We start from the raw sequence: 20084 nt of genomic DNA, 5'->3' as shown, positions 1-20084 counted from the left end.
CATTTCAAGACCTGATAAGTCCATATCAATGAAGTCTTTTCACTGTCTAACTTCGTTCAAGTTAAGTATAATGATAACAACAGTTACTCCAAACCTCAAGTCATATCCCCCTAAAAGACAAAATATTCTGCCACCGTTGCTCAGTGGCCTTGGAATTGTCCTGTCAACAGTTTTAGAGAGAGGGATCTGCAGAGCAGAGTCCTGTCAGGATATCCTGTCATTCAGTTAAGAAGGGTTTATTCAGCTTTGCAGTGAAAACTTCCAGCAAAGGCCCCACATTTTAGATTTTTTTTCCTGTCTAAGGGCAAGTTTCACATGCTGTGTTTTTCAGTCCAATGCTTTCTTCAGGAAAAGGAGGGAAGAATCATTTCAGTCTTTGCCTAAGAATGCAGTAAAGTAGAAAAGCTAACAAAACTGTGGACATTTTCTGCTATAACATTATTACTCGTGAGTGAAGTTTTCTGAAGAGAAAAAAATCAACAACTTTTCATAATGGAAAAAGATCTGGCTATTTTATTCTTGGTGTTTCCTTTGGTTGCAAAGAGTCTGTATTCACCATCACAAACCACAGATCAGGTAAGAAAACCCTTGCATTTAATTTTGTATCAATTTATCCAGATAATGAAATATAAATAATCATATAAATAATATAACAGAATTGTTCTGTATTAGTTTTACTGCTTTTATATACATAGTATATCATATCATCTATTGTATCTTATGGGGAAAAACAGTGAATTGTCTATTATTGATTATGTGCTATTTACTCATAGATAAATAGATACCTGTCCTCAACTGTGTATATCACAGAATAGCCATACTGAAATCAGTGAAATTTTTATACCAGCTTTAAAATCTGGCACACTGTTTGCCCAGTGTAAAAGATACCTCTACATCAGGGAAACTGGCAATAGATTACATTTGACACACAAACCAAAACCAACAGAAATACTAGATTTGCATCATATCAAGAGATGGAAGCCATTTTGCTAGAATAAACAACTTGCTTTATTTTTTCCCAGCAAGAAAAGCTATTTTAGACAAGTGAAAAATAGCCTAGAGAATTTAGCCACTGTAGAAAATGATAATAAAGTAACAAATTTGCCTTGCGATTAGCAGGCTATGAAAACTGATGCATGTATCATGCAAATACAGATTTAATGGATTTCTAGAATTTCACAATGTGTTTTTCAACACATATTTATTGAAGTTATATTATAAAAGTAAGCATAACAATAAGAATTAATCAACAAAAAGATGTATTTGTTTAAACCAGGGGTTTCAAACATACAGCCCATGGTCCAGATCCAGCCCAGGGCCAACAGTGAGTTTTGACACTCCTGGTTTAAACTATCTATGCACTCTAACACATGTTAAGTAATAGAACTAGGGGGGAAGATTTGAACAGACTATTACAAAAATTAAATGGATGGAGAAGGAGAGAGAAAAAAAACACTCTATACTTGCTATCCTTGTTTGGTTGGGTGGGGTGGGGTGGGTGTGCCCCACCAAAACTGGAAAATCCTGAAAAAAAGTATAAAGCTATCTTTGTTGTGTGGGGGTGGGATGGGGTGTGTGTGTCATCCATCTCCACCCCCCTCCCCAACTAGAAAAGCCTGAAACGAGTATAAATAAGTGATGGGGTTTTCCCTTAACTGCTTTTTTTTTATTATTATTATTATTATTATTATCATCCCAGTCATTTTCTTCCAACAAGAAAAAAGTTAGAGGTGGGAAAGTGAAAGAAAGTACAAACTTTCATGCTATTTGAAAACAAAAGGTTCCAAAATATCTGAGCGGAGGGGAGGAAATAAGTTTATTGGAATTTTTTATTTCCAATCATTTTTTGGAAAATATCATCCAAAACCAAATTTTGTAAGGAAAAAATGCCATTTGCAAAACCGCATTTTTTATGGGGAAAAATGTTTCAGTGAATTAATTTCAGCCATCCGCAAATCCTACTGCTTTATGATAGATTGCCTGTTGCAAGTGAATCTATTACACATAAAACCAAATCCCATGGACTTCACAATTAAAGTTACTTGCTCTGCTCAACTTTGCAAATCAGGAACTAAAAATCATAACACATTAGGAACACCAGTGTTGAAATAAACAGTTTAGTAAGCATCCTGCACTTAAAATGAACTCTCTTGTTCCTTCAGTGTTAATTTACATAGCTGAATCCATGGGATTATTCATGGGAGTAATTCATGGCTGGATTGAGTCCTTTATGTTGAAATATTTACATCTGACTTTTATTTTGTTGCATAAGAACATTGTTCGAAGTGTATTTTTTCAGATAATTGAATAGGTTGTGTATTTACAGACTTTCTACTGAGGAACAGCATTTCAAAGTTCAGCACTTAGTAGTACTATAAAAATGAAGCATTTTGTGGGTATGCACACATGCAGAGTCCCCCTGACTGGGGCACAACAAAGTTTCCTTAAGGTATGCTCTCCAGCCAGGGAGAAAACTGGGGCTGCTACGTCATTCCCCCACCCCCAGGGGAGCCTTTCAGAGAGCTATGGATAATAGAGAAGCTGCTTCCAGTTGCAACACTGGCAAAATTAGCTGGAGGTAGCACTCTGTCACTACTATGCACAATAGTAGCATCAGCTGTTGGAGCTGCCTCATTGCAGTAGCAGCCCTCTCTGCCACCCCATTGTTGGTACTCATGAAGTGCTACATGTAACTATCCACACATCACATGTGGTGCTACACAACATAGCACTACAAAGAAGTTCCTCTTTGAAAGAGAAATATTTCTATGGCAGATCCACCATTTTTGTGGTGCTACAGATGGTGCAACTATGTGGACACTCATTTTTTTGTAGTACTACAAAGGCATTTGTAACACTACAGATGTAATGAGTCCATGGCCTAAGGGTGATTCCATTGCATCCTGTTCAAGATCTTGAAAGTTCATGCAAAAAGAAAAAAGATCCTCCTTCTGTTCACCACTTTTTGAGACTACGGCTAGAAACAGAAATTACACATAAGCCAGTAACAGTGATCAGAAACCAGTCTAAACTTATAAAAGAACAGAAGTTCAGTGAACATAAACCAGTTTCAAAATGACAGAATATGGTTTAAGATAGACCCGGATGTAGTATCAGATTTAAACACTTTAGTTTAAACTGGTCTATCGAACTTCTGTTCCAGATCCTCTCCCGACACAAGTTAGGTCACAATCTCCCCTCCTGCCACTAACTCCCCCTTACACGTTGGGCAGGCCAGCTTCTGCCCCCACTTGTCTGCTCTGGCTGAGCTGGGTAGCCCAGCCCCCAGGCTGCTGAGGCAGCAAAACCTCTGCTCCCCAAGCCAGCTGCAGGGGGTGGGCAAGTGAGGGAACATGCCCCCACTTACCTCTCCCCCACTTACCTCCCCTCCCTCTGCATAGTGGGGGTGAAACCCCCACAGTGGGGGGGTCCACTCCCTCTACCTGCCTCCCCCATTGCTGAGAGGCAGGAGACTAACAAGGGGGCAGGGCTGGGGTGATCACAGCCCAGCAGAGCTGGACTGTTGCTTGGGGAAATCCAGGGTGGGAGCTTCCCCACTACCACCCACTGTGCTGACCCCAGCAGACGGGGGGGTGACTGGGGCAGAGGATTCATTCCTCCCTTGCCCCCCTTCCTGATGGCTGAGAGGCAGGCGGATGGCAAGGAGGTGGGGCTGGGGCAATCACAGCCTAGCGGAGCCAGGAAGCATGCGGGAGTGCCCCCAACCTTTTGGCCTGGCCAGTGTAGGCATCTGCTTGCCTTGGCCAACCGAAGAGTGAATGTGAGTTCTGTTCACTGACTGTCTAATCTATGCAGTTTAGAGAAACCTGCATAGATTTGATTGATCGTGTCTCCAATTTTTTTTGACCGTCTGTACTTAGTCTCTGTCTTAAGGCTAAGATGATGGTTTGTTACAGAAATAGGCATAGTAGCATTTTTTCATGGACTCAAGCAGAGCAGAATGGGCTCAAAATTAAGGCTGCTTGCAAACGTTAGGAAAAAAACCCAAAAACGGTGCTTTACTTTAAACATCAATATAGATTGAATCAGCTATTAGATAAAAGTGCCAAAAAGCCTTGCTGAAGTGCCCGATCTATACAGATGCTATGGAGCCAGGTCAAACAGACTGATGTTTATGGTAAAGCATGTTTGTTTGGGAGGGGTTGTTTTTTTTTTTTTAAACATCTGCAAGCAGCCAAGGTGTGTAAGTCCATTTGTGTGACTCATAGCTAGACTACAATCAGGCCCAATGTGTTTTAAATGAGATTATCAGGAAAATTTGAAAGGTGTGGTCTGTTAGGGTCCTGCCACATGTTCAAATTAAAGCTGGATAGAAACCAGCTATAGAGTTGTTACACATTTTCAGTACTAACTTTGTAGCTTGTTGGCTCTTTTTATGGCTAGATAGTCACCCCCAGCCCCATGCGGATACTGCCCAGTGATCCCAGGGTCTCTGTGGAGACTGGCCTATGTGGTCAGGGCGCACTCAGCCGGGCAGATGGGATGGGGCCGCAAGCAGGCAGGGAGCAGGGTGGCTGGATAGGGCCAGGTTTGGGGTCAGAATTGTAGGGCTGTGACAGCACAGGGCCAGAGCAATAAAACTCCCTAAGTGGTCCTCCAACCCAAATAATTGCCCACGTCTGGGTTACATGGTAATCATAAAATCATAGAATCATAGAAAGAAGGACCAGAAGGGACCTGTAAGTTCATCAAGATCATCCTGCCATAGGCAGAAGGTAATGGGCTCAAACGAGCTCAACGAGGTGCTTGTCCAGCCTCCTCTTGAACACCGTCAGGGATGGCAACTGCACCGCCTCTGCTGGAAGTGCGTTCCAGATTCTAGATACCCCTACGAAAAAGAAGTTTTTCTGTATGTCTAGCCTAAACTTTTCCCCGACTAGCTTGTGCCCATTGGTCCTCATCCTCCCAGGGGCTGCTTTTCTGAAAAGTTGCTCTCCCAGATCCTGGTGTTCTGCGTTGCCATATTTGTAGGTGGCTATCAAGTCACCCCTCAGCCTCCTTTTACTCAGACTGAACAAACCTAGGTCCCAAAGTCTCTCCTCATAAGGCCTATCCCCCAGGCCCTTGATCATGTGGGTGGCCCTTCTCTGCACCCTTTCGAGCTTGTCCACATCCTTCTTGCAATGTTCTCACAATCTATAAATACCTGCACGAGGAAAGGAAATCTGATAATGAGGAAAGAACAAACTTACAGACGAGCAGTTCCCAATCTGCTGATAGCTTCAAGGCTGCAAAAATCACAGTGAGTGGTCCATGGATCACACGATACCCTCGCCTTTTTCAGCTAAAAGTTTGATAATAAAGGTGAGCGATGATTTGTGAAAAATGTTGAGGGTTGACAAGGGAGCGTGTGGTCCAAAAAGTCTGGGAGCAACTGTAGCAATTAAAGGTATAATACAAGCAATGGCTAGAATTTGAAAGTTGATACATTCAGATTAGGAGCAAGTTTTTAACAGTGAGAATAAATAACTATGAGGAACAGTTTTATTAATAGCAGTAGTAGATTCTCCATCCACAGAGATTTTAAAATCAAGACCGCACATTTTTCTAAAAGATGCATGTTCTTGTTCCAATGGGGATTAATTCAAGGAAGTCCTTGGTTATGTGTTATACAGGAAGTCCTTTCTGGCTCTATAATCAATAAAACTAGATGTTTCCTTCTTTGATCATTATTATTTCAGAGGGTAAATATGTCAATATAGATGCTAAACACAGCTTGTTCACCGGGCAGGTGCAATTGCCTTAAACAAACAGTTCATATTTCCTCACACTGCTCTTGCAATTATTCAACCTTATTTTCCCATCTCTGAGTTGACTCCATCATACCCTTCTTCCTTGCAGTTAACTGAAATTGTACTGCACTGCTTGAGGGTACTTAGGATCTGGTAAGTGTTACTTAGAGATAAACTAAGAGGAAAGCATTTTTCCATATTTAGTAAATACTTAGTATGCAGTGAATGATTAAACAAGAAAAGGCAATGTTAGATCTTACTATTTTCCTGGCATTTATTGTGGTTAAATTATATGTAACATATTTTAGATTTGGTAATTTTACATTGTTTATAAATTGTAAAACTGATTATTTTGAGGGAATTAGTAGGACCAGTTAGACAGAAGGGGAGAGGTGCATTCAAAGTAATAAGAGATGTCCATTGAAGATCTTTTGATTTTAAATTTGCTTTCTATCATCTATCAATGATACTTCAGTGACAAGTACAGCAGTTTTATGGACAATCTCTTGCTAAATCCACAGAACCTCTGCTTTATTAACCCCAAGGCTTCTGCACAAAAAACTTCAGCAGCATTTTCTCTCTTTCTTTTGCCATCTTGTCCCTGCGTTTTCTTGCAATAGCAATCTGCAGAACTAACAACACGTTTGGAATCTGGGACCTGTGAAGCTAGAAGGGGGAGCCTATCATTTGAGCTAAAGAACTAAGGGCAGGTTTCACAAGCTGTATGTTATGGTCCTGGGTGGCCAACATGCAGCATGCATGCCATGAGTGGCACAGCAGTGTGGCTCATAGCAGATCCTGGAGGAAGCAGGGAACACAGTGATAGACAAGGCAGGAAGCAGAAAGCAGAGCAGCAGTCAGGCAGGAAGCACAGGGCAGGAAGCAGAGAGCATAACAAAGATCAAGTAGAGGAAGGTGATCAGAGCAGCACTCAGGGTGGGTATGGGGCTAATTGGCACTTACCTACCAAAAGGGTTGATCCCCACTATTATAGCCCATTGCTTTCTTCAGAGAAGGAAGCTGTTTTGTTTTTTCCTAAGTGCCTAAAGGAATTAATTACCCAACCACCCCAGAATGTGATTTGGGTGCCGTATTCCCTTATGTAAGTTTGAAAACTCCAGCCTTAGTCCATTAGCTAGAAGCAGTAGCACTGATAATAGGAAAGCAGCCCAGACAGAGGAACTCAACCACCATTATACTAGCAGAGCAAACATGCATCTGCTTCAGTAGCTAATGATTAGGTTTAGCAGAGAATGAAGATGGAACCTGCCAGCACTGTACTTCTCTGGCCTGCTTGGCAAATCGAAGCCAGCCTCATAATTAATGACCCATTCACTGAGACTGTCTCAGTGGCCTGGCTTTGGTTTCCATGCTGAACTGAGCATATATTGATATCAGACTTAGTAACAGTGGCCAAAAATATTATCATGTTCCCAGCAGGGATACAGAACATGGATGACAGGAAGGAAGGAGAGGGATTCAGCTGGCAGAGTTTATAAAGTTCTCCTGCAGGAAAGATTGCAGTAACACCATGCGGTCTGGCCCCATGACCTGTTTTAGCCCCAAAGCGAGCTAACAGAAGTGAAAAAGTGGATTTTAGCCCCAGGACAATGATGGGGATGTGCGATAATGAAAAGCAGACTGTTTGAATTTAGGTCAAGATTTACCATTGACTGGGAATATACTTACAAAGCACAGTTGAAAATCCCACCCTAAACATTTTAATCTATCTGTGTGCTTTTTACAGGCAAAGAAAAGATGTGATGAGAAGCTGCTTGTTACCATGAAAACTGAATGCCAATCTTGTTTTCTAAACCTTGAAATGGACTGTCCTGCTGGTTATATGAAAATTACAAATGGGTCTGGAATAAGAGATTGCAGGTATTTCTTCTGTCAGAATTGTTCAATGCAGATACTGTTAACTACTTTCATTTTTCTAACCCCACCTTCAAGGTGTGCCATAGACTTCTGTGGGGTAAAGATTCCACACAGATTATTTTATATCCAGAGTTACTTTTAAATATGGTTGGTAATGATGTAAATATTGGTATAGATGATATAGAGACAAACTGTCATAAGTAGTATTGTAAAATGACTCCTATAGCTATTCTGGAGTTACTTTAGAGCTGTGGTAATAAGATTTTGTAGTTTGGTTGGTGAATTTAAAAATAACCAATTTGGGCTAAATTTTGTGAATCTAAAAAGAATAATTTCATTTTGGGACAAATGAAACATTTTTTGAACCAAATGAAACATTTTCTTTTGTTTTCTTTCTAGGCTATATAACTTAATTGATGTTTTATTTTTTTTTAAATAGGTCCTTTTCAAAATTAAAATGTCACATTAAAACAAGCATTTCAAACATTTATATAGAATGTCAGAACAAAATCATATGAATTTTTTTAAAATCCCCTGCATCCCACCCTTCTCAGATTAAATAAACTGCTAAATTAAATCCAATACCCTTGGTCCCCTTGAAACTGCATTTTTCATAAAAATTTATCTTTTACCAAGAAATGTTTTGTCCTGCTTTCATTACTACCAGGCATATCTCACTTGGGGCATGAAGCTCCCATATTTAATCTGTCATTCATTAATTCAGTATCCAAAAATATTATGAGACAAATACTAAAAAAAATGGAGTTTCAAAATTAATTAGTGATGTTCCCTGCTCAGTTAATAATCTTTTTCCAACTTCCTTTATCCTAGTTTAGACTTATGAAATTAGAAGAAGCTGTGGAACATTCATATTACAGATAATAAAAGAGGAAGTACATTATAGTAGGGTATAGTGCAGTACTAAACTAGAAAAGGCTGCCACGATGCTTTTTGACTGCAAGAAACAGTAGGAAAAATCTCATCTTCTACATGAAAAATGTATATGAAAACTAAGGCTGTCAACTAATCATGGTTAACATGCACAATTGTGTTAAATTGCTGTTCGTGTTATTTTTTTTAACGCGTTAATTGCACATGTAGTTTTGAAGCCCATGGCCGGGCTCCACTCCACCACCACCACTGCCACCTCTGGGCCACCCTGCAGGGCAGCAGTGGCAGTGCAGAGGACTGCAGGGCAGCCCAGGGGCGGGCTCTGGGTGGCTGCAGCCAGGGCATGGAAGGGCCACACACAGACACAGACATACAGCTGCAGACTGCAGGCAGCCATAAATGCAACCCAGTTGCATGTGGAGCAGCACCCAGCAGGCAAGTCTAGGAAGAGGAAGAGCATGAGGGGGCAGATGAAGGCCCCCATGGTGAGGGAGGGAGTGGAGCAGAGGCAGGGGCAGGGGCTAGGGTGAATGGAGCCCTGAGGCTGGGACAGGTTGTGGGACAGAGCCATGGGTGGCTCATCCAGGGGCACAAAAGCGCTCCCGCCATTGTGTACACCCCCGGGAGAGGCATGGGGAGCACATGCCCCCTGGATTTGTGCATGGGACAAAAGCAGGCTGCCGCTGTGCACTGGGGCTCTGTGCCCCACTGCCTTTGCCCTGGGAGTCATGCACTGGCTGCAATGCATCTCTTGCCTGCCTAGCAACAGGAGACACCGCATAGCATCACATGGCTCCCTGGGCAATGGCAGCAGGGTGCAGAGCCCAGCATGCAGTGGCAGCCTGTCGCCGCCCCACACACAAATCCAAGGGCACATGCCCCCCATGCCTCCCTTGGAGGTGTGCACAGTGGTAGAAGTGCCCCCCCAAGCCCCTGGATGAGCCGCCCATAGCTCTGTCCCATGACCCGCTCCAGTCCCAGGGCCCCATTCACCCCTGCCCCTGCTCCACTCCCTCCTTCACTGTGGGGTCCTAAACCTGCCCGCTACACTCCTTCCCTCCCCAACACACCTTTCCTTTCACAGACTTGCCTGCTGGGCGGTACGTGTGTGTCTATGTCTATGTTAGTTTGGCCCTCACTCCCAAGCCACAGCTTCCCCAGCCCTGCTGCTGCCCCTCACTCCTGACCCCAGTACCCCACATCCTGTCAAGCTATGCAGCATCCCCCTTACCTGGGCTCCACACACCCACAGCCCCCCACACCTTCACAAATTCCCCTGACCCACACACACCCCACACCCACCCCAACGATACAAAGTGCCTGCATAATTTTGCATAACTTTGAGTTTTTCTGCACACAACTTTGAGTTTTTAGCTGTGCGATTAAAATCATGATTAATTACAACTAATTGTTTTAATCGTGCAACTAATCATGATCACATTTTTTAATCTTTTGACAGCCCTAATAAAAACCTCTGAGTCTAATTTTAAAGTACAGTTATCTGGAATTAAAGGAAATGAAGGTTACAAACTTCATTTGTTTGTAGAGGCTTTAAGGCTTTTTAAGTAGTCTAATGCAACTCCAATCTCTTACCTTCAGGTATTATCTTGCAATTGAAATCAAGACCTACACTTTATCTCTTCCTGGCTGTCGACATATCTGTACGAAGGAATTTCAACAACCCGAGTGCTGCCAGGGATATTGGGGCCCAGACTGTATGGGTAAGCCCTTTTTTTGCCATGTATTCTGTCAGTGTGTGACAATCACTTTTCTTTTGTCACGAATAATTTTCATAACGTATGATTAATTTTCAAAATATATTAAGGATAGAACTGAGGGAAATATTTTAGCCAAGCTTTTGGTGACTGTGCAAGTTTTCTGCATTGTTTTGCATTGCTCATTCCCCTAAAAATGGAAAACATTCTAAAATGTCAAAATGCTATGTGCTTCAAGAAGCGTTTTTCATGTAGAAATTCCCTTTTCATTTATATTTAAATAAATAAAGCATTAAAAAAATCTAAATGAAATGTTATATTTCAGGTCAAACAAAATACTTCATTTGACCCAAAACATTTCCTTAATTTAGCAGCGGCTGCAGAGCCAAGGAAGGCTTAACCTGGCTCTTCATGGCAACACATCTTCTCACAGCAGTGTCCTTCCTCTGCATCAGCCCAGGACTGGGGAGGATTGCAACCCCACCCTCTCCCTCCCCTCCCTGCCGTGAGATATTCCCCAGCACATCTGCAGTCAGGAGTGCCACTATGCCAGATACTCCTTGTATCCCAAACCTCAACTGCAGCTGCTGCAGGCCCTGCGGAAGGAGTCCTTGAAGTGATAGGTTACACGGCCTCTCCACCTGGCTCTGCAGGGCCACGATTTGCCAGTCCACAGTCACTTCTGGTCTGGCAGCCAACTCTTCATGGCCCAGGAGTTGGTTCAGAGGCCCCTCATAATGTGAGGCCCTAAACTGAAGCTTACTTAGCTTATGCCTAAATCCAGCACTGCTTCAGAGTCTTACATCAAGGATGGAAAACTTTCCCCCATGGGTTTAGTGCCTTTCACATCACTGGTGGACTGGATCACTAACTATTCTATTAGAAGAGTCCTGAGAAGACCTTCACATTTAATAGTTTACAGTTTGGAGTGCTCCATTCATTGCATAATGTATTAGCCAGGTATCCAGGTTGTAGCCATATTGGTCTAGAGGAAAAAGAAATCAGGACTCTAATGTTGCTAATATATGTTAATATATGCTAATATATGATATATTTCTGGGTGAGGCTAAGTGTTTCTTTCTGTTTTTAGTTAAATGATTAAGGGCCTGATACAACCATCCAAAGTCATGCCATTGACCAAATAGACAAAAAGAATATTAGCAGACTCTCATGTAGGAATGGGAAAAGCTATAGGGAAGAACCAACCACATATATTGACAGTACAGTTCTAACCCTAAAAAGAGGGTAATGCAAATTTGCTTTTTAACTAAAGTATTGAATTGGATACTAAATGCACAATGATAGAACGAAGGCAATATAATATTTAATTAGTTGCACTGTATTCTATGAGCCCGGGATTGGAAATGGAGACATTTTATGGTATAAAAGAGTTCACTGTGCTCCAAAAGGAGCAGTGTTGGAATTTATGTCCATGTGAATTAGGAGGCCCCCGTTTTCCTTCTAGTAAACTTCCTGGCCATCAAAAAAAAAGAGCAGGGGGGGAAGGAGTTTAAGAATCAAGGTCTAGGCATTGTTTCTCCCATCACTTCAGGGTAGAAAACAGCACTTCTCTTTATCATAATCTGCTTAAGAACAAACTGTATGCTTTGACATGTTAGAGGAAAGTAGTTCCTTCCTAAGGCTAGAAGAAAAATCCCTGACTAGCAGCACACTTCACCTTTTGCACTTGAGGGTGATGACAACATATACTCTTAAATAGCACTTTTATTTCCTTGAAGTGATAGGCTACACTGGAACAACTGGTACTGTTCTGTCTTTCACTCATATGCTGCAGAACTCCAGTGTGGTAAAGCTTCCAAGTTAAATGATCTACACGCTGGGACATTCAATCCAAACAAACCACTACGCAAAAAAACCCAAAAGAAAACAAACCCCAAGTCATTGGCAACAAGGAGCCATTGCCCAAATTCATTCAGAAGTGGCACAATTCTGCAGATAAGTTGAACTGAATCATTTTTCTCCAAGAACTTTTGCTTTTTTTAGGCTTAACAGGACTAAGATAAAGATAGTCAAAGCTAAATAGTTACAGCTAGAAACCTAGAGCCATATCCAATCGGTGGCCTGAAACAGAACTTAGACAGCATTTAAATACCCAAGTCACAGTAAACAGATCAATCCCACCCTAGTGTTCTCAGAATTGCATGAGGCTCCTTGAATCATCAGGCCATTTTAGCCTGTAGAGTTTCCTAGGCAAGCAGCTAGGCACCCATCTCCCACTGGGCACATCTACTTATGTAATAAATGCTCAGAAAGCTTACTGCGCAGTACGCTTTCCATGAGTGCACAACTACATGAGTGTATCCATCAGAGGCAAATTTGCTCCTGACAGGAACAGTTCAGTGTAGCTACTATATGGCAGGCAAGGGGAGCTCTAGACTCCCCTGGGTGCCTGCCCCAGGCTGGCAAGGGGCACCAGAGTTAGGCCTGGGCTCTGAGGGGTGGAGGGAGCTGTCCAACCTCCGGGGCAGCTGTCACCTACCCCCACTCCTGCCCCAGGCAGCTGCTTGCTGCCCAATCTCTGCTCTGATCACTGAGATGGGGTGGGAACAATGTCCCCTGCAACAGGCAACTCCTGGCCCCCAGCTCCAAGATCAGAGCTGGGGGCTGAGACATTGCCCCCTCCCCCAGGAGCCGTCTCCTGCTGAGGCTGGCTCGGATTGTGACATTTCTGGGAGAGGAAGCACATGGGCATTCAGTCTAAAGCAGCTCTTTCTTCCTTGCTCTCCCCATCTTCTCCAAACCAGGGTGAACGCAATCTGGGGAAGGCACAGGGAACAGTGCCTGCTCCACTCCTCCCAGTCCTAGTAAGGAGTTTCCTCCACTCTGCTTCCAAATTGAAGATGACTGGCAAAGCCCCAGACCCTACCCCAGACCAGGCAGTGCCCAGTTTGGGGAAGAGGCAGAGAGTGGAGGTGGCTGCTCCAGCAAGGGTGAAGTTGGGCAAAGCCCCACACTGGTTCCCCAGACCAAGAACACTGGTCTAGGAAGTGAGCAGGGAGTAGCAAACAGCTGCTCCTCTGCTCTGCTCCTGGTCTCAAGGTGCAGAACAGAGGAAGCAGTAAGGCCACCCCCACCCACTTCTCACTCCAGGACTTTGGTGTCAGATCCAGGCAGAGGGTATCCCTGCTCCCTCCACTTAGTTCCCAGGCATCAAGAGCCAAATGGACCGAGTCTCATACCAAGCCATTGCTCGCTTCGGTTACTCCAGCGTGAGGAATGAGTGGCTGCTTTGCTCCGCTACCCTGGGGAGAGCCTTGCCAAGCCCTATCACCAGCCCTGCCAGCTTCCCCTTGCTCCCTGCACCACCCAGCTTGGCAGCAATTTAAAAGTTAACAGGTCCAGGAACCAAGCTTGGGGATTCTCCCACCAAGCCCACCTTCTGGATCCACTGTTTTTTAAATCACCACCCCTACCACCCAAATGGCCATAGGCAGCAAGGGGAAGCCAACAGGGCTGGCAAAGCCCCCACTTCTTCCCAACACTGGGAATGTCAGGGAGGCAGGAAACTCTGGCTACTGATCCCAGAGTAGTCCAGGATGAGAGGGGGGCATCTGTACAAAGCCCCTAGCCCACTTCTCACTCCAGGGACTCTGGTATGAAAAGTGGATAACACTGCTGCCTCAGCTCAGCTCCTGGAGCCAAACATGGCAAAACCCCTGCCTGATGCTCAGATCAGAGTCCCCTGAGTGCAAGAAGCTGGCAGGGAGCAGCTGGCAGTTGCTTCTACCCTTCACTTCTGATCTGTGAGTAGCAGCTGCCCTCTCCCACTAGAGTCTCGGGAAGGTACAGAAGCCTTTGCTTGGCTTCCCCCCCACCTTACACAGCTCCTCTTGCTCCTCCTGCTCCTGCTGCGCCACTCTGGGAAGCAGGTATTGCAGAGAAGTGGTGGCAGGTGGGGGTGGGGGGAGATGTAGAAGGGCAGTTCCTGCCCCAATGCACGGGACTCCTGCTCCAGCTCCTTTCCTCCCACTCTGCCTGCCCAACACAATGAACAGCCACCTGCAGGCAGCCAGTGCATGGAAGGCAGCCCTACCATGAAGATGTGCACACTGGCTGGGCCTGGGGCTGGGGCTGGGGTGGGCATTGGTGGGCATGGAGTGGTTGCAGACAGGAACACAGCACAGGCTGCCCCATGCAGAGTGCTGCAGGGGTAGCCACAGGCCAGATGAGGGGCACAGACCACACCTGCACCCACTGCCCCAGCAAACTGTGCTGCACACAACCCCTGGCCCCATCCCTACCTTCTCCAACCCCTGGCTGGCTCCTGGGAACTAGGGAGCAGGCAGACCCCAACACACATGCATACCCCCACCCTCCCACACATGCACCTACCTCCCACTCGCACCATACCCCCCCACGCAAAAGTAAGACTTTATTTTGAGTTACTATGCAAGCACCTCTACATACACTACTCAAAAAACATCAATCAGGACAAAAATATTTTTGAAAGAAAATTAAAATGTTATAGTAAATGTGTGACTTTAATATATGATTTGTTTTTTATTTATATTTTAGTAAAATTATATCTTCTGAAAGATTTTGTGTGTGGCTCACCAAAACTTGTTAAGTGGCCCACCAGCCGAAATAATTGCTCACCCCTGTTCCAATGTATCTATTCCCCAACACAGCTTGGTGTCATCCACAAACTTGCTGAGCCATTGATTACTACCCTTTGAGCCTGCATAACCCAGCCATTTTTCTATCCACCTTACAATCCACTTATCCAACCCATGCTTCCTTAGCCTGCTTGCGAGAATGTTGTGGGAGACTGTATCAAAAGACTTGCTAAAGTCAAGCTATATCATGTCCACTGTTCTCCCCACATCCACAGAGCCAGTCATCTTGTCATAGAAGTCAGTTAGGTTGGTCAGGCATGACTTGCCCTTGGTGAATCCATGCTGACTGTTCCTAATCACCTTTTTCTTCTCCAAGTGTTTAGAAATGGATTCCTTGAGGGCCTGATCCATGATTTTTCCAGGGACTGAGGTGATGCTGACCAGATCCTCCTCCTTCCCTTTCTTAAAGACGGGCACTATATTTGCCCTTTTCCAACCATCCAGGACTTTTCCCAATCGTCATGAGTTTTCTGCAATATCATCAGCCAACTCCCTCAACAGCCTCAGGTGCATCCCATCTGGTCCCATGCACTTGTACATGTCCAGTTTTTCTAATGGTCCCTAAGTTGTTCTTTCACCACTGTTGTCTCCTCACCTCCCCAAACTGTGCTGCCAGGTGCAGTAGTCTGGGATCTGACCTTGCCTGTGAAGACAGAGGTAAAAAACGCCTTGAGTACTTCAGGCTTTTCCACATCATCCATCACTAGTAGGGACGTCAACCACTTATAAGGGACACACACTTTCCCTGATCTTCCCCTTATTGTTGACATACTTGTAGACACCCTTCATGTTACCCTTCACATCCCTTGCAAGCTGCAACTTCAACTGTGCTTTGTCCTTCCTGATTTCATCCCTACATGCCTGAGCAATACTCTTACTCTCCTTCCTAGTCATTAGTCCAAGTTTCTACCTCTTGTAAGCTTCTTTTTTGTGTTTTAGTTCATTGAAGAGTTCTCTGCTAAGCCAAGCTGGTCTTCTGCCATACCTGCTAGTCTTCCTGCCCACATAGTGGGATGGTTTGTTACTGTGCCCTCAGTATGGTTTCTTTAAAATACAACCAGCTCTCCTGGACTCCTTTCTCCCTCACACCGGCTTCCCAGGGAATCCTCCCCATCAATTCCTTGACCAAGGCGAAGTCTGATTTTTTGAGGTCCAGGGTCCTTGTTCTGCTGCTCTCCTTCCTTCCTTTCCTCAGGATCCTGAATGCAATCATCTTGTGGTTGCTGCTGCCCAAGTTGCCATCCATTTCTACGATCACCACCAAGTCGTCTCTGTTTGTAAGCAGCAGGTAAAGAAAAGCATGGCCCATAGTTGGCCGCTCCAGCACTTGCACCAGGAAGTTGTCCCCAACTCTCTCCAAAAACTTCCTAGATTGCCTGTGCACTGCTGTATTGCCCTCCCAGGAGATGTCAAGGTGATAGAAGCCCCCCCATGAGAACTAGGGTCTGTGATTTGGAAACGTCACTAGCTGTTTGAAGAAAGCCTCATTTACCTCATCCTCCTGGTCTCATGGCCTATAGCAAACATTCACCACAACATCATCCTTGTTGATCTCCCCTCGGACCCTAAGCTCTGAACAATTATACAGCTCGTTTACATAAAGAACAGCAACTCCTCCTCTTCTCTCTTGCCTGTCCTTCCTAAACAGTGTATACCTGTCCATGACAGTACACCAGTCATGCAAGCTAGACTACTAAATGCACATGGAAAATAAAATAAAGGGAGTGACAGATTTAACAAACTGCTAAAAAGTTTTGCTGGCTGCCAATTGGGGAACAGTCTAGCAGCCAAAAGCATTCCTCTTCCTGTTATGTTTTTAAATTATCTGGGTTTTGGGGGTTTTTTTACTTTTCAGTAGAATTTATTTTTCTTCATTTTTGCAGTTCTCTAGTTACAAAACAGATTTTAAAAATGTTTGGAGGTTCAAAAATTGAATAAAAACTGTGCCATGAATTAGGGTACCAGAAGTCTGAAAGTTGCTGAGTTCCCAGACATTTCCAGTTTTATGCTCAGACAAGGAGATAGAATTCACACTACTTTCTCAGAATATTAAATTGGAAAATACATCTACTTTAACATTTTTTTAAACATACACATCTCTGTTGAACACAAAGAGCTAGATTCTCCACTCTGTTCCATTAGTTTTATGTCATCCTTATAACAATGAAGTACAGTCGTCTTACACTAGTATAAAACTGTACAATAGTATAGCAACTCATGGAGTGGTAAATGCAGATCAGTGTCTTCTAGAATATAGTGATCATGAAGAAGTGTTTTATCTAACTAAAGTTGTAGAACAATACAATAATTTGCCAAGTGACTGAAAAAGGGACTGGTCGTCCCATAATGGTGGGATCAAAACAAGAGGCAAAAGTGGTGGTAATGACAAGCGGAAGTGAAATGAAATCAGCAGCTGGAGAATTGTTTTGACAGCAACTTTTAATGTGTGATTTCCTAGAATTTTGCTTTAACCATAAATCCTGTGTTCTTCCTCTTTGTGTATTTGCTACCCTTTCACCTTTAACAGAGGTGCTAGTGCAGCCAATAGGTAAAAATAGTATATGCATCACATAGATTAGCTGATTTGTTTCAGTCTTAACCCTGAGACTAATTTTTACCTGCTATCAAGCAGCTTGAAAAACAAGGGATTCACTAGACACTAGCATTAATATGTATTTATTGCCTTGCCTCAAGTTATTTGATCTCAAATCTCAATACCACATTATTATGCCAATGTGTCTGGTGTATATTGGACTGAAATTATATCTGTAACATAGTGATTTGCAAAAGAAACTTACAGCGGTACACATTAAATTATTGATTCATCTTAAAAGGATGGATTAAAAAAATATGGCTTGCAGCCACATTTTTCACAAAAAATTATGTGTATGCATGTGTCCACCCACTTTATTTGCTCACAACTCAAACCAGGTGAAATACACCTTTATACAGAGGAACAGGACAAGCCTCCTGCATCACTAAAACTCCTGAAATCTAGATTAAATAACCTGAATGGTTTGTAACTCTTCTGCTGACCCTTTGAGCAGAGAATATTCCACTCCTACTATGTAGGATCAGGAAAGTCTCTCTACACTATGGAACAGGGTTGCCAACCCAGAATAGTTGTTTTTACTGACAATCTGCAAACTTTTTACAAGCAACCAAACTTTTTTTTTTTTTTTTTTTACTGATGTAAGTTTTATATAATGTAATTTTTTTTGCCAAGCTTTGCCCTTCTTCCAGGTCCTAGTTAGAAAGGCTGGATTCAAATTTAGACGTATAACACCAACCATAGCAAAATAAGTAAAAAAGATGGTTGTCAGTAAAAAGTGCAGTAGAAAAAGTTATTGAGCTAGTAACCTTGCTTGATGGCAGCATTGGGTTTACAACATGCTTTCCCCACCCTATGGGTAATCTAGTCACCCCCACACTCTGATGCCCCTGACCATACCCTACACCATGTTGCCTCCCCCCAGTCCACCCACAAGCCTCACCCCTCTGGCCCCATTCCCCATCCCATCATAGCATTCCCCCATCCTAGCCTACCTGTGACCCAACAGTAGCATAAGCAGCCAACAGGATGCAGCAGCAGCATCATATTGCTAAGAGGGAGGGCGTCACAAACCTCTGAGAGAAGGCTTCATACAGGAGGATATGCTCCAGCTCAGACACCAGGTGGTGCTGGTGTGCACCCAGCTTCTTTCCAACCAGGGATCTTCCAACAAGTTCTCATTGCTTAGATTTTTTTTTTTTTAACAGACTTCATGGACCGGCATTTTTAGTCCTATTTTTTACTGACTATCCATAAATGTATGGACAGTCAGAATGGACACCTAGCAACCCTGCTATGAAGGACAAGAAGTGAAGCCAGGCAGGCTGAAGGTAAAACAGCACACAGTAGGGCTTCCCTTCTGTACATGCCTAACGCCTTAGTAGGGTAAGCTCCAATTAGGCTGGCAGAGAGAAGTTTGAGCGGGAGATTGGAGGGGGGGGGGGGGGTCACAAACTGTACATTTCCATGAAGGAAGAGTTGCCACTGAGATGCTGGGTTTAGAACTGGCAAGAAAAATCAAGGACTTTTTCATGGATAATTTTGACAAAATAAAAATAAAAAACATTGTAGTCTGAATTTTCCATGGGGAAAAAATATTTTTTCATTGAAAATCTGAATATTGGGAAATGCAGTCAGTGCATCTCATTCCTTTCTATGGGTTAGACTCGGTCTCTCAGGATGCATCATGATCCACCTTGATGATGAGGAAAGCCACTGCATCATAGGAAATATAATCTGACTGAGAAGTCTGAGACCATAGAGAAGAATGGAATAGGGACTAAAAATTTCAACTCCCCTGAGGCACAGCAGCAGCATATCCAAAAATATCAGTTTTCAGGTTTTCAGTACTTCACTGGGGGAAAAAACAACTTCTGTGGAAAGCAGGTACAATGGAGAGCAAAACACAGTTTAATTCAAAACCCAATTTGCAAACCCAGTTTAACAGCAAATTTTTGACCAGTCTAAGCTGGTTGGGTGGCCTGCACAGACCCATCATAAACACTTTCTTAGGCTGTCTGCCAAGAGAGGTGGATTTCACACCCACCTGGAAACAACAAGTTAAAGTAGCCATATTGAAACCATGCTGAACCAGAAACCTATTTTCTATGTCACTGTTTTGTTTATAGTGACAAAATAAAGTAAACAGACCGTAGTTGGGAGATGATCTAAATGAGCTGATGTTTTCTTCCAGATACAACTTCTCCAATTCCTTGAGTTAGAATCACTTGGGTGCATCTTTTCTAGAAAATGGGGCATCATCCCCTTCTAGTACCCACAAGTCAGGAGTATTGGCCAAGAGTTTCTAAACTAAAACCCTAAAGTTGAGCTCTTAAATCCTTAGGTAGAAACTCAAAGAATGGCCAGATTTGTTGAGCAGAAATTACCTATTCAAGTTACTAAGAACTGGGGAAAACAGTCCTCAAATACCAGAAGGTCAATTACAAGAGAGGACGGAAATGAGCTTTTCTCTGTGGCTGTAAGGGATGGGACTAGGAGCAATGGCCTCAAACTATAGCAGAGAGAATCTAGGTTGAAGATTAGGAGAAACCTTCTGATTATGAGGGTGGTCCAGCATTGGAAGAAATTACCTACAGAAATTATGGAATCTCCATCTTCGGAAGTTGACTGTCTGTACTTAGCCTTCAGGTATTAATTT

At 43.5% G+C, this 20084-nt stretch overlaps 1 protein-coding gene across 2 annotated transcripts in view; it reads left to right on the top strand.

The window, feature by feature from the left end:
- Nucleotides 1–228: 228 nt before the first annotated feature.
- Nucleotides 229–20084, top strand: part of STAB2 (stabilin 2) — a 138923-nt gene continuing 119067 nt past the window's right edge. For both annotated transcript variants that reach the window (XM_019489317.2, XM_014608426.3), the window contains exons 1-3: nucleotides 229–576; nucleotides 7501–7634; nucleotides 10122–10243. In XM_019489317.2, the coding sequence (XP_019344862.1) occupies nucleotides 493–576; nucleotides 7501–7634; nucleotides 10122–10243 (340 nt within the window). In that variant the 5' untranslated portion in view covers nucleotides 229–492. The remainder of the gene's footprint in view (nucleotides 577–7500; nucleotides 7635–10121; nucleotides 10244–20084) is intronic.

The sequence above is a fragment of the Alligator mississippiensis genome, chromosome 4, assembly GCF_030867095.1.
Source record: "Alligator mississippiensis isolate rAllMis1 chromosome 4, rAllMis1, whole genome shotgun sequence".
In the NCBI taxonomy this organism is placed as follows: domain Eukaryota; kingdom Metazoa; phylum Chordata; order Crocodylia; family Alligatoridae; genus Alligator; species Alligator mississippiensis.
The sequence above is the reverse complement of the archived record's forward strand: the minus strand, read 5'-3'. Positions and strand labels throughout refer to the sequence as shown.